The sequence below is a fragment of the Podarcis raffonei genome, chromosome 1 (assembly GCF_027172205.1).
Source record: "Podarcis raffonei isolate rPodRaf1 chromosome 1, rPodRaf1.pri, whole genome shotgun sequence".
Lineage (NCBI taxonomy): Eukaryota > Metazoa > Chordata > Lepidosauria > Squamata > Lacertidae > Podarcis > Podarcis raffonei.
Window position 1 is genome coordinate 39,495,600 of NC_070602.1, and position 13,936 is coordinate 39,509,535.

General features: G+C 41.4%; 1 protein-coding gene across 11 annotated transcripts in view; it reads left to right on the forward strand.

Moving 5' to 3' along the window:
- Window positions 1–1,663: 1,663 nt before the first annotated feature.
- The window catches only part of CDIN1 (CDAN1 interacting nuclease 1), a 115,311-nt gene continuing 103,038 nt past the window's right edge, over window positions 1,664–13,936 (forward strand). For 3 of the 11 annotated variants that reach the window (XR_008329486.1, XM_053381568.1, XM_053381577.1), the window contains exon 1: window positions 1,665–2,150. Coding sequence is in view for 6 of the 11 variants with exons in the window: in XM_053381568.1 (XP_053237543.1) it covers window positions 1,674–2,150 (477 nt within the window). In the remaining 5 variants the exon portion in view is untranslated. Of the gene's footprint in view, window positions 2,151–2,370; window positions 2,465–13,030; window positions 13,064–13,936 lie in introns of those variants that run through there. The other 8 variants (XR_008329485.1, XM_053381587.1, XM_053381556.1 and 5 more) reach the window with 8 other exon arrangements.

A 13,936-nucleotide genomic window follows, 5' to 3' on the forward strand; every position in this document is an offset into this window, starting at 1 on the left:
AGATAAATAGGTACTGTTGCAGCAAGAAGGTAAACAGTGTGTACTCTAGCACGTGTCAGTGTTCCATTGTGCCAGAGGCTGTTTAGTCATGCTGGCCACATGACCCAGAAAGCTGTCTGGACAAATGCCAGCTCCCTTGGCCTGCAAAGCAAGATGAGCACCACGCCCCAGTCACCTTTGACTGGACTTAACTGTTTAGGGGCCCTTTACCTTTACCATAAGATGTCGTAATAGTTTCCAGCTAGGATGGCTTTAAAGGGGGATTAGACTATTTGCACCATCTCCAGTATCAGAGGCACCATGCATCTGCATAGCAGTTGCAGGGGAACACATGCAAAATAATGCTATTGCCCTCATGACCTCCCTAGGGATGCGGGTGGCACTGTGGTCTAAACCACGGAGCCTCTTGGGCTTGCAGATAGGAATGTCGGCAGTTCAAATCTGCTCAATGGTGGTGAGCTCCCATTGCTGTGTCCCAGCATCTGCCAACCTAGCAGTTTGAAAGCACACCAGTGCAAGCAGATAGAGGTAAATGGTGTTTCTTGTGCACCCTGGCTTCCATCACGATGTTCTGTTGAGCCAGAACTGATTTATAGTCGCCTTTAACTGAACTAACTCATCCAGGGGTCCTTTACCTAGACTAGATGGGTATGACCCAGAACTCTTATGTGCTTATCCACCCAACAAATTATTTACATTGATGACTGCCAGCATGGATGGCTTTAGGAGACAAATTCAGTCGACTGTACTAGTCACAATGGTTCTGTTTTGCCTTCTCTATTGGAGGCACTATTACCTCTGAACCCAGTTGCTGGGAATCACGCGAGACTCCTGTTGTACTCAGGTCCTGGTTGCAGGCTTCCCATAAGCAGCTGGCCACTTTGAGAACAAGAATCTGGATTAAATGTGCATTTGGCCTTATCCTTCTGGGCTCTTCTTATGATGTGATGTTTTATAAATAAATCAAACATTATTCAAATGTTAGCCCAATTCTCAGTTAAGTGTACCCAAAATATCCTAAAACTTGTTACCATCTTTGGGACACTCAAATTGGCCCTAATCAGTTATTGTGCCGCACACCACTGCAGTAAAGTATGCTGGGAATCAAGAACATGGTTTTAACATTGCGGCACCAGATCTTTCCAACTCATTTCCCTTAAAAGTGCAACAAGCCCAAACACTCTCATGAGTTTCTGACCCTTGTTGAAACCCTTTTTCTCCCGTATCTCCCCATGTGAGTCTATTTCTGCATTTCAAATTCCCTGTTGGGTTTTTATGCTGCAATTCCCTTTCATGATCGGTATTCTGTTTCCTATTCCACTTCTGGGCATTTTCTGAACATAGTTTCATAAATCCTGAAACGAAACAGATATATTAACCTCGTTTATCTTTTTCTGGGCTGGGCTGGGGAGGGGGAATTCCACCCGCCTCCACAAAACGCTCCCAACACCTGAAACTTTTCTGATGCATACACAGATCGCAGTTCAAGGCAAGGCAAGCCTTGCACACCCTCCCGACCCCAACTCCGAAAATCCCAGCGACGGGGGGCTCGACGGCTTTAACAGCTGATGCCCCTTTCCTACACCTCGGAGCGCCTTCTCGCACACAAACCGAAGTCACGAAAATGAAACTCTGCAGAAAAAGGGGCTGGGCTCCCGGGCAGCTGGCTCTGAATGAGAAGAGCAGGCGAGAGGGAGCGAGCACCGCCGAGGCCGCTTTCTCCCCACTCAGCCCCACACGAGAGGCCGACTTCCACCTCGGCTGCGCCCGCAGCGGCGGCGAGCGAAGGGCGGAGCTGCGGAACCGCGCATGACCGGCCCTCATTCCCCGGCTGTAAGGCGCGAACCGCAGGGGTCGGGGCAGAGGCTTTATTTGAGTGGGGGCGCTTCACTCAGACGCGCCACCCCCGCTCTCGGCGACGGCGGCGAGCGGAAGGCTTTCCTGCAAAACCGCCGTTCCCGCGCTCTGCGTTTGAAACTGCCGCCGCCGCGCTTCGCCCCCTCCCAGCCACCCGTCTGTCCCGAGGGCGCGTGAGGCGGGAGGATGGCGACGAAGCTGACCAAAGCCCAGTACGAAGAGGTCGCCCGGTTCCTGGCCCAGGTGCCTCCGACCAGGCAGAGCCTGAGGAAACTGAGGGAGCGCTTCCCCAGGTAAGTCTGGGCGGGGCGCCCGCAGAGCTCCGCCTCCCTCGTCAAGGGCGAGCCCCGCCCCCTCGAGGGAAGGAAGCGGCAGCAGGCCCGGGGTTTTATTTGCTTTTTTTAAAATGGGGGGGGGGGGGAGGCGACGGCGTGAGGCAATTCAGATTTGCATGTTTGCAATGTAAATAAAGGCGCTCTCTGCCTTTTCTTCGGCCTGGGAAGCTGTTTTGGTTCGTGAGGAAGCACTGCGAGTAGCAGCAGGGTCTCAAGGGGCGCCATACAAGTATCGCTTGATATACTGCGAGCGTAATCCCATTTACTTGGGAGTAAGTAAGCCTCCCCCCCATTGATTTCCGTAGAACTCACTTCTGAGTAGATGTGATCAGGATCGCGCTCTTAACCATCTCGCTGGATGTCGTGGAGGTTCTGTTCGAGCTGAGCGTTCCTTGGCTGCAAAACTCCTGATATTTTCTTTTTCTTTTTTTTTGCATGTAATGCCTGCGTCTCAGAGACCTGAAGTGAATCGTAATTAATAGTGTTTAATTGATTGCTGGGTACAAGCGTGGTCCCTGTCGCATTGGGCAACCTAAAGTGGGCAACCTCAAGTAGCTGCTTCCCGCAGGTTCTTTCCTTTTTGCTTGTTTCCTACCTGTTGCTTCTCTCCAATTCAAATAATACACCGCAAAGTGGAAAAAAGGAGTAGATCACCTGCAAAGGTTAGAGTATTGGACACAGTGATAAACACCTAAACAGTTTACAAGAATCAGTTTTAATAATCAGAACTGTTTTCACTGTTACTTGAGCTGTTTTATATAATTTGATGAATTTCGGTAAACTGAGATTATGTTATGTCTTTAAACAATAAAATAAAACAACAGAATTGGCACTAGGGCTTATACCTTGGTTGGCTGGCCCATTGTTGATGATTATTTGCTTCTGTGGGGCTCTTAATAAATAATAATAATTTATTACACCCCGCCTATCTGGCTGGGTTTCCCCAGCCACTCTGGGCGGCTCCCAACAGAATATTAAAAATAGAATCAAACATTAAAAACTTCCCTAAACAGGGCTGCCTTCAAATGTCTTCTAAAAGTCAGATAGTTATTTCCTTGACATCTGATGGGAGGGTGTTCCACAGGGCGGGCGCCACCACCAAGAAGGCCCTCTGCCTGGTTCCCTGTAACCTCACTTCTTGCAATGAGGGAACTGCCAGAAGGCCCTTGGCACTGGTCCTTGCGCTTATAACCAAGGACAGGTACATAGGGGCATAGGAAAGTTGCCTAACACCAAGTCAGGCCATTGATCCATGCATTATTGTGGATGCTGACTGACAGCAGCTCTCGTGGGTTTCAGAAGGGACATTCCCAGTCATAGCTGAAGATGCCAGGGATTGAATTTGGGCCTTCAGCTTGCAAGGCCACTGAGCTGTGACCCTCCCACCAAGGCCTGTGAGAGAGCTGGTTAATCTAGAATGCACTTTAGAACCGTGATGATGTGCTAGAGCTTTTAGCTGAGAGCTGTAGTTGACAACAAATCATGGCCTACTGCTTTCTCTGTTGCACCTGTCCTGTATTTGGTGACCACAAGGTACTTGTTTGGCACTGTTGATTTGAATATTTACTTCACCTGATGAGTCCTGTAGTTTTAAGATGCAGGTGTTGATCCCTGAATTAGATGCATATTAAAGGACTTGCTGTAGGCAGTAGATAGTGATGTGAGCTCCGGAGGGTAGTTGGGAAGTGCACAAAAGTTTGTTTCTAATGTAAGGTTTATATGCTTTGCATATTGTTGTACTGTGGTGTCCAGAAATTGGACTTGTATGGACTGTTTAGGACTCAGGTTAATGGTGCAGTGGAAATTGCTGATGTTCTGATGGACTCAAGATGGACTTAGATAATGATATCATCGCTTTTCCTCCCATATAGGAATAGTGTTAGGTAACTGAAGCTGAAGAAACATGAGTCAATCATAATTAGGTTGAAGTGCACATGTGGGTCACACATAGGTGTACAGTGGTACCTCGGGTTACATACGCTTCAGGTTACAGATGCTTCAGGTTACAGACTCCGCTAACCCAGAAATAGTGCGTCAGGTTAAGAACTTTGCTTCAGGATGAGAACAGAAATCACGCAGCGGCAGCACGGCAGCAGCAGGAGGCCCCATTAGCTAAAGTGGTGCTTCAGGTTAAGAACAGTTTCAGGTTAAGAACGGACCTCCGGAACGAATTAAGTACTTAACCCGAGGTACCACTGTACTGTTGATATGAAGAGAACAAATAGTCCCAGTTCTGAGGCAGTCAGAACAAACTGGGAAAGTTCAGCTTAGTAGTATAAAAGATGTAACTGTTTCATCTTGCCTTGCTTGAACTTTAGACCTTGCTTTGCAAAGTTTTTTTTTTTAAAAAAATTCTTCTCTCTGTGAAGTATAGCTCCATTCAGGTGACCGTGTACTTGATGAAGTGAGCTCTGTCAAACAAAAGCTTCTATCACAATAAATTTTGCTAGTCTTCAAAATGCAGAGGTATTTTGTTGTGGTTCCAAATAGTCTCATGCTAAAAGCGGATATCTCATCATAATTCTGATTGCATTAAATTACAATATTGAATATACTGGATGCCTTATCCCTGTGTCAGACATAAATAAAAATTAAATAGGTACAGTAAGCCTACAATTTATGTGGGCCTACCTAAACCCAAACACATTGGGTTCAATGGTGGGTGGAATTACCAAAGTCAAGCCTTGCAGCTTCCTTAATATTTAATATTTTTTCCCCACACGCATAAAGCTGAATGTGCACAAGTTAAATGTAAGTTGTGGGCTTACTGTATTTCCCTCCCAGTTTGTAGTAGTAACCAATACTAGCATCTATTCTGTATTTCCAAACAGAAGCAATATGGTTTTCCTTTTAGCAACAGAACAGGTAACTGAAGCTGAAAGTGCTCAGCTTAAGTCATGGCAATCTGTCTTCAAACCCTTGCAGTACTGTATACTGATCTGAATGTATTATCTTTGAAGTCATCTATAATCTAGATTAAAACTGGAAAAAAGATTAAAATACGACCTGTGCCAAAAATTAAATATTGTTTTTCTTGTTCATAGTTGTGAACTATCCCATATGTCACAGAAATTGCCAGTGTTTGGCCTGAAAAATTCTCAGCTATTGAGATTTTGATAAATAGCAAATTTATTAAAATATGTTACTAAATTCATATAATTAATGAAATCTTCAGTTGATAGACAAACTGTGTTTTCAAATTATGATATAACTTAAAAGGGGAGGAAATAATGAATGGTTTAAGAAACGTTCTGTGCATTTTCTTGGGAACATGCATCCATTCACCAAGCTGGAACTGTGTGGAAATATACAGTTCTATCTTGAATATATCTCTCCTCCAATATGCCTAGACTCTAAAATGAAAATATTGTATCTGTATGTGGATGAGAAATTGCCAATAATGGTAGAAATCCTGATGGTTTTATGATAGATGCAGCTGTCCATTAGGAAATGGTCTGAAACCACCAACTCTCCTTTGAAAGCTCCTGAAGCCTTTTAAATCAAATTAATCTTGGAGCTTCTTGGGACAATTCAGCATAGGCAGAACTTTTCCATCTAGAGCTTCTGATGAGATGAAACTGATGCTGATATTTAAACTGTCAGACAAAGTACAACTTCGTGGAACGTGCCAAGTAAAGAGCCTTTCTCAAAGAAAAAAGAAAACAAAAATGATACTAGTAGAATGTAACAGATAGCTGCAGTGTCAAGCATTAACCCCTGATAGTATATGCTGCATTAAAAAGATGCATTTCAATACTTATATGTGTCTTTAAATAGAGTAAACAGGCTTCCATTTCTAAACAAATTATTCTGGAGTAGTGTAGAAGAATGTGTTGTGAGTTGCAGTCAGTCTTGGTTTGTCCTAGAAACAAGGTTTGCAGTAAATCTTTGCTGTATGGAACTGTTCCATTGGCCCATACTGAAATGATAATATATTTTGAATTAGAAGAAAGAGATGCAAGAATAAGCAGAATATTTCTACTAAAAAACCGATAGCCTTTTATTCTGCCCTATGTATGATTGTGCCATATATAATCATTATGCGTAGAATTCAATAATAAGTGTTCCTGTGTAAGCTCATTGACATGAATAGGAATTGCAAAGGAGCTGTTCATAATTGATTGTGCCATATATCAGGGGAAGAAGTTAAACTTGGTAAGTAGAGCGCATGCCTTTTATGCAAAAGGTTCTAGGTTCAATCCCTGGACCTGGCATCTTCAGGTATGACTACCTAAAACTCTGGAGAGTCACTCGGGGTTAGCATGTCACAGGAAAATAAATCCAAGCTAGAACTGTTATAATGTATATAATTAAGCCTTCATCTTCATTTGTTGAACTATTGCCTTTACCAGATAATATTTAATACTTCTTTTTGTTAGACATACTAAAAACCTCAATAGTCATAGTTAATCTAATAGACAATAGTCTAATAGACAATAAGCCCTGTAGTTACATTAAAGCATGGGGTTTCCCTTCTGGCTGATCTGAAGGCTGCGGCTGGTGCAGGCTGCCACGGTCCAGGCAGTGAGTACAGTAGTAGCTCCTTATTGGGCACATAGCTCACTAGTGCTAAGGGATCTGCATTGGCTGCCTATTAACCACTGGGACAGTTTTGAGGTTCTGTTACTTAAATATGAAGCCCTAAATAACCCTGGGCCAGGTTATCTCAAAGACTTTCTCCCCTCAATTGCCTGGTAAGGACATTAAGTACATCAAATGGAACCCAGTTAGTTTTGCCACAGCCTAATGAGTTTGGGCTTGTGGTAACACAGAGGTGGTCTTTTTCACTGATGGCACCAGTGTTGTGGGGTGCTCTCCCTGCTAAAACATGAGAGACCTCATTGGTATTTCTGTTTATTGGACAAGCATTTGCCTGATTTTCACATTTGAACTTTATGCTTTCCTTGTTTTAATTGCTGTTTTTACTCTTCTAATTGTGTTGTTTTAACACACTCTTTTGTGTTGCACATTTTAATTGTGAATGCTTATTTTAATGTTTTGATGGAATTGCTTTATCATTTATTTTAATTATGTGTGTTTTGTAATTGGTTTTATACTTGTAAACTGCTTAGAACCTATCTTCACAGAATAACAACCCAAAAAGCATCTCTTTGAGTACATTAAGAATATATATATGGTGTTGGACCCAGACATAATCACAATGTGTGCTTATCTCTGCCAACTGGACACTCCTGCAAGCAGTGGTGAATAGGAGGTGATCTTTTTTTCACCTTCAACTACCTATGTTTTCTGAAAAAATGCTTCAAGTGTTGGATAACTCTCTGAAATAGCATGGGTGGTGGCAGTGAAGGGGAAAGGAAGGAAGTGGCAGCCTACTGAGAGCCAGTGTGGTGTAGTGGTTAAGAGCGGTAGTCACGTAATCCAGGGAACTGGGTTCGCGTCTCTGCTCCTCCACATGCAGCTGCTGGGTGACCTTGGGCCAGTCACACTTCTTTGAAGTCTCTCAGCCCCACTCACCTCACAGAGTGTTTGTTGTGGGGGAGGAAGGGAAAGGAGATTCTTAGCCGCTTTGAGACTCCTGAAGGGGAGTGAAAGGCGGGATATCAAATCAAAACTCTTCTTCTTCTTCTTCTACTCTGCCACCCCATGTGAGCTGGATCAGAGTGTCTTCTGTAAACAACAGCATGTTTTGCAACAGCATGTCAGAGCAGCTTACAATGGTATTCTATTTTATTGTAAAACAAGCATGTGATATATGTTGGGCTCAGAGATGAAGATTTGTTCAAGGCCAACCAGTGAGTGCCATGGCTGAGTGGATTTGAATGTTGGTCTCCAAGGCCAACATTCTATCTACTATATTACAGTGGCTTACAACATTTCCATCAGGCTAGACTCCAGCAAGGAAGCAACCCATGGCTTCCCATTCACACAGCCACAAAAGCTGCCTTATACAATGTCACCACTTATCACAGTATTTTTGATGCAGTTTAATAGCTCTCCTTAAACTTGGCATTTATTTGTCTGAAGTTGCTTGTAAATCTTACCAAGATTCTGAACACCACTTAGTGGCAGTGCATCAGTTGAAATCATTGTGATTATATGTGGCTGCTTGAGCAAACTATTTTAAAAAGGCACTGTCCTACTTGCAGTTCTTCTGCTGAATGCCATCATTTATGAAAGCTATATTATATAGTTTGTTTTGCCAATAACATTTATAGGAAAAGCTTGTAAGTAAAATGTTACTTGCTCTTCAAGGTACATTGAACTAAGCTGGCAAATGAACTGTGACCGTGGAACATGATCCTAATCACTAAAAGCCTGAAAAAGTTACAGTATGGTTATAATGTGAATTGCAATAGCAACTCATTTTAAATCATTTCAGTGAGAATACATTTTTAAATAATTCTAAAAGTCTTGGCAACGTAGGACTATAGACCTTGTAAACTATATTCTAGGAATATACTGCTAGTTGCCGTGTTCACACACACTCACAGTTTTTCCAATTCCAATTGGCCTGGCAGTGGCAACAATAGGCAGTGAAAGATCTCATTGGAGGTTTTCATCTCCAGTGGGACCTTGTATGCTGCAACAGCAGCATACAAGGTACCAAGGATACTGGTAAACCTAAGTTTGCTGGGCAGCATTAGAAATTAGCCGGGCTCCAGGCATGTTTTGCCAGGTAATTGAGAAGGAAATAGAGCTCCATACGTGGACTTCCAGAGGGAGCTGTCTGGACTCCATCGTGCTCCTGATGAAGTCATAGTGGTTAATTCCTCTTTACACACAGTGCATAGCGAAACTGGAATTTACTTCCATAAATTGTAATGATGGCCACCAGTTTAGATAGATTTAAAATGCAATTAGACAAATTAATGGATGATAAGCCTATCAGTGACTGCAGTTCATGATGACTAAATACTACCTCCTGTCTTAGAGGCAAGTATGCCGCTGAATACTAGTTGCTGTAGATTGCAAGCAGGAGAGTGCTCTTGTACAGTGATACCTTGGTCCTCAAACGTAATCCGTTCTGGAAGTCTGTTCGAAAACCAAAGCATTCCAAAACCAAGGCATGCTTTCCCATAGAAAGTAATGCAAAATGGATTAATCCGTTTCACACTTTTAAAAACAACCCCTAAAACAGCAATTTTACATGGATTTTACTAACGAGACCATTGATCCATAAAGTTAAAGCAATAAACAATGTACTGCAGTCACACAATCATCTATTAGTAGCTGAACTGGGTTCCACACAGTCCCAAAAACAAAACAAAAAAGAGCCGCAAAAACGCAAAATAAATAGCAAAAACAGGCAGACCTCAGTGTAACACTCCAAACAGAAGTGTGGCACTCAAATCAGAAGCGTAACACTCCAAACGGAAGTGTGGCACTCCAAACAGAAGTGTGGCACTCAAATCGGAAGCATAACGCTCAAAACTGAGCACATTCGACTTCCAAAAAAAGTTCGCAAACCAAAACACTTCCAGGTTTACACTGTTTGGGTTCCAAGTTGTTTGAGTACGAAGGCGTTTGAGAACCAAGGTATCACTGTACTTACCTTTTGCTTGTAGGCTTCACATTGGTTTTTGGTAGGAGACGGTGAAAACAGAATGCTGGACTAAATGGGCATTCATTAAGGCAATTTTTATATTTGAGTGTATTTTAATTAAAAGAGGAATTGATTAGACAATTCTTGAAGAAGCCCACTCTTTGTCCCATTAATTTGAGTAGTTTTAGGTCATCTTCAATTTGCATTTGTTGTGTTTGGTTAATGAATTAATTATAATATTTCTATACCCCCATTCATAAAAATGTATTGGAGCAGTTTACAACAGTCATACATAAAACCTTACAATAAAAAAAATATACAAATTTAAAATCAACTAGCCATTACAGTTTCCTCATGGCTATTCATTTCTAGGCTTTTTTGAATGAAGTTGGGCGACTTGAAACTCTTCAGTCTGTTTTCCAGATAACAGCACCACCAAACCAGAGGGCTCAACAGATAAGCTACCAGTAACTTCTGGAGGAATGGGAGCCTCAGCCTAGGCCAAGTATCTGGGACTCCACTCCAGATGGTGGTCAGCCCCTCCACTCTGACTATCCCTTCCGCAACCACCACCACTAAAATTGGGGCGGCATCTTTGTAACTCCCTCCTCCCCGCCCACCAGACACATCCTAGCAGCATCAACTGATTTTTACTATACAGTGGTACCTCAGGTTAGCAGGTTAGACTCTGCTAACCCAGAAATAGTGCTTCAGGTTAAGAACTTTGCTTCAGGATGAGAACAGAAATCGGGCTCCGGCGGCAGCAGGAGGCCCCATTAGCTAAAGTGGTGCTTCAGGTTAAGTACAGTTTCAGGTTAAGAACAGACGTCCGGAACAAATTAAGTACTTAACCCGAGGTACCACTGTATGCAGCTAGTAAATTATGGCCAGAGAAAATAGACTAAGGCCCAGTAGTAGGTGCATCCCACATTGTCAGGTGAAAGATTGCAATACCATTGTAACACTCCTTCCCCTGTCTCACTCAGGGTGACCAGCACCTAAACAACTTTCCTTCTTTCAGGCTCTCACCCTGGGTAAGGGTCACGGGCCTGTTGCCATGGTACATTTCTTTTTCAGGCATCCCTTTGAAGACCTTTTTAGGTGGACAGGCCTGTTTTTTTGTTTTTTTATTTGCCAGTAATTTTAATAATTTTGTGCTGTTTTTATAGTTTTTATGCCGTATTGTATATCCTCTTATACACCATTGTTTTATATTGTATGAGTTGGTGGTATATAAATCTATAAACAAATATGATTTATTTACCTTCCTTTGTGCATAGCATTTCCCCTGCACATATATTGTTTTGGATAGACATAACCCATTCTACTAATTATTATTACAAATAATTCAACCTTAAGCAACCTTGGTGTCATAACCGAGATAGATGCCTTCTGATTTAAAAGGCCAAGAACACTAGGAGGTTGGGATTTAACACTGTCCGTATGTGATTATGGGTATTTGGCTGCCATATTTTTTTAAATACTATTATATGTACTCTACCATACCTGCAGACTTCAATATAACAGTTGTAATTTTTGCATTACAGTTCAGGGACAGCTCTTTATGGAGTCTGCATGCAGGACCAGATTTGTTAGCTTTGCAGGGTTATGGGATTCAGCATATTGTGGCAAAAATTTTATTCATGTGACAGCTTTTTGGACAATCATACTCTGTGCTAAATTACAATGGCACAATAAATTGCTGAATATACTGTCTGCTGCATATGACCTCACCATGAAAAATTTGATGCATTAGAGTAGGAAAGGTTGGAATATATCAACCTTAGTTGACAAGGGACTTTGAATGTTGACCTAATACAGATGACCTTTGTGTGCAATAAAAGTGAGTTTAATCTTTGGGTCAAGGTTGAGGTGAATGGCAGGGCAAAATAGGGAGGGTTTTAGTAGATCTGGCTGGGACCTACCTAGTAAGTTAGCAAAGAAATAGAAATGTTAGGTTCCTGGATGCTGTTGCTTTGTTTATCTGGAATGGGCTCATCTGCTGCTGTACCAAATATACATCTACATAAACTGATAGCAAAGTAGCAGACAAATCTATTTACGATAGAAAATGGTGGCAAAGTATTGTATAAGTCAATGTGTGTGTGCTCCTTTCGTTTGCTTAAAATTAAAAATTAGAGGAGTAGACACACAGGTGTGTGTTTGTATGTAAACCTACCAGTTTAGAGCGTGTAGACTCTTGCACTTATGTAGTACATACTGATCTACCGGAAGAGCATTATTTATTGCAGATGTTACAAGCAATGCAATACAGTGGTACCTCTGGTTACGTACTTAATTCGTTCTGGAGGTCTGTTCTTAACCTGAAACTGTTCTTAACCTGAAGCACCACTTTAGCTAATGGGGCCTCCTGCTGCCGCCGGAGCCCAATTTCTGTTCTCATCCTGAAGCAAAGTTCTTAACCCGAGGTACTATTTCTGGGTTAGCGGAGTCTGTAACCTGAAGCGTATGTAACCTGAGGTACCACTGTATAGTTTAAGACATCTATTTTGCTCATATTTATAATTACAAAATGGATGTCTTCATAAGTATTTGTTAAGAAAGCAATACTCATTATATCATTAAAAAAAAATTAAGCTTGTAGGTGACTCCTTGGTTTCACAGTAAGGATTTCATGTTTTGTTGATCAAATATTATCTAAATGTTTAGCATAACAAAAGAATATATACAATTTCTTCATAACTGGATCTACTTTTAATGTATATAGTTCTCCCGCATTCCTATTTTAACAACTGTTGGTGTTAAACGGAACACTGGCTTCTTTACCTAGAATGCCAAGGCTATTTTTTTTCTTTCATTCATTCTTTCCAGCCAGCAGGAAAAAGTTAGAGACTTTAATGGTAACAACCTCTACTCCTTTAATAGAGCCTGCAAAATATATTCTCTAGGACTGATCAGCTCTGAAAGCTCTAGAGGTTTGATGATTTGGAATGGCAGGAAATCACGCTTTCAGGACATAACGAATTGACTGGACCATCCATCATTTGTTAGCATGCGCTGAAACGCTGGGTTTGTGTGCAGAGGCCTGTGATTTAGTAAATACTTGGGAGATGAATAGAGCTTACACACAAGGGAAGATATTGCTGTCCTTCAGCAGCCTTAGACACAGATTCCTGCTGAGAAGGCCGTCTGACGGCAGCTCATCAGTAACTGGCCTGTCACACTCTCTGATGCCCACCAACCATCCCCAGTATATTAAATGCATTTTTAATATCTGCTTCAGTAGATTTAATGAAGAAAATTTCGTTTCCATACTCTGATCAGTGCTTCCTCAAGTGTTCTAAAGCGTTGACTGTAGCACTTCCAAGAAAGACAGCTGGGACATACAAGAGTTGATTGAAAGGTAAAGTTAAATAAAACCCTGTATAAACAAAAACACTGTTCATTGGATTAGCGTGTTACCTTGTTAAACAGCAGTAACTAAAAATAATAATGTGTGCTCCATAATACAATATGCTCTGCCTGCTAGATCATTTTGTATAGAGATAACCTGCAAGGAGATTTCAAAGATGAATACAGAAAAGGCAAATCTTGATGCCATTCTGCAGTTAGTCATTTCATGTACAAAACTAGTACAGTTTGTCAAACTAAGAAACCCAATCTTGCCTGTTTTCATATTTGGGAAGGTGAGTAAGTTTGGACAGGTTTTATATTTATCCATTTCCCCCCAAAGAATATCAGCAAGAGAATTTAGGTGGTAAGCTTAAGCATATTAACTTATATGCGTAAGTAAGTTTTGTTGAAATCAATGAGATTACCATTGCATGCACGGAAAAGCAAAAATAAATATGGAAACAAACTGGTTGCTTCAATTAAATAGAAGCAAGTTAATCAGCTACAAACCTTCTCTGTAATAACCTTTTTCAATGTAGGAAGATTCTTAGTCTGGCAGGAACATTGATATTTGGACTGTTTAAATATTGCAACCTGAATTGGATATTGAGAATATTGAGTTCTCCTTGTTCTCGGAAAGCATTGCTTTTCAAAGTTTATGTTGCCCCTAACAATATTTATTACAAAATGCAAGCGATAAATCAGACATTACAAGTTATAATTTTAAAGGCTTTTCCTCTTGCTTCTTTTTTAAAAAAGAAACTTGGAATACCCTCCATACTTATAAAACAGGATGCATTTGCAGAATGAACCTTATAAATTTGATTCTTGCACGTGTCAAAACAGTAATGTATTAAATGCATATTATTATAAAAAATTAAGA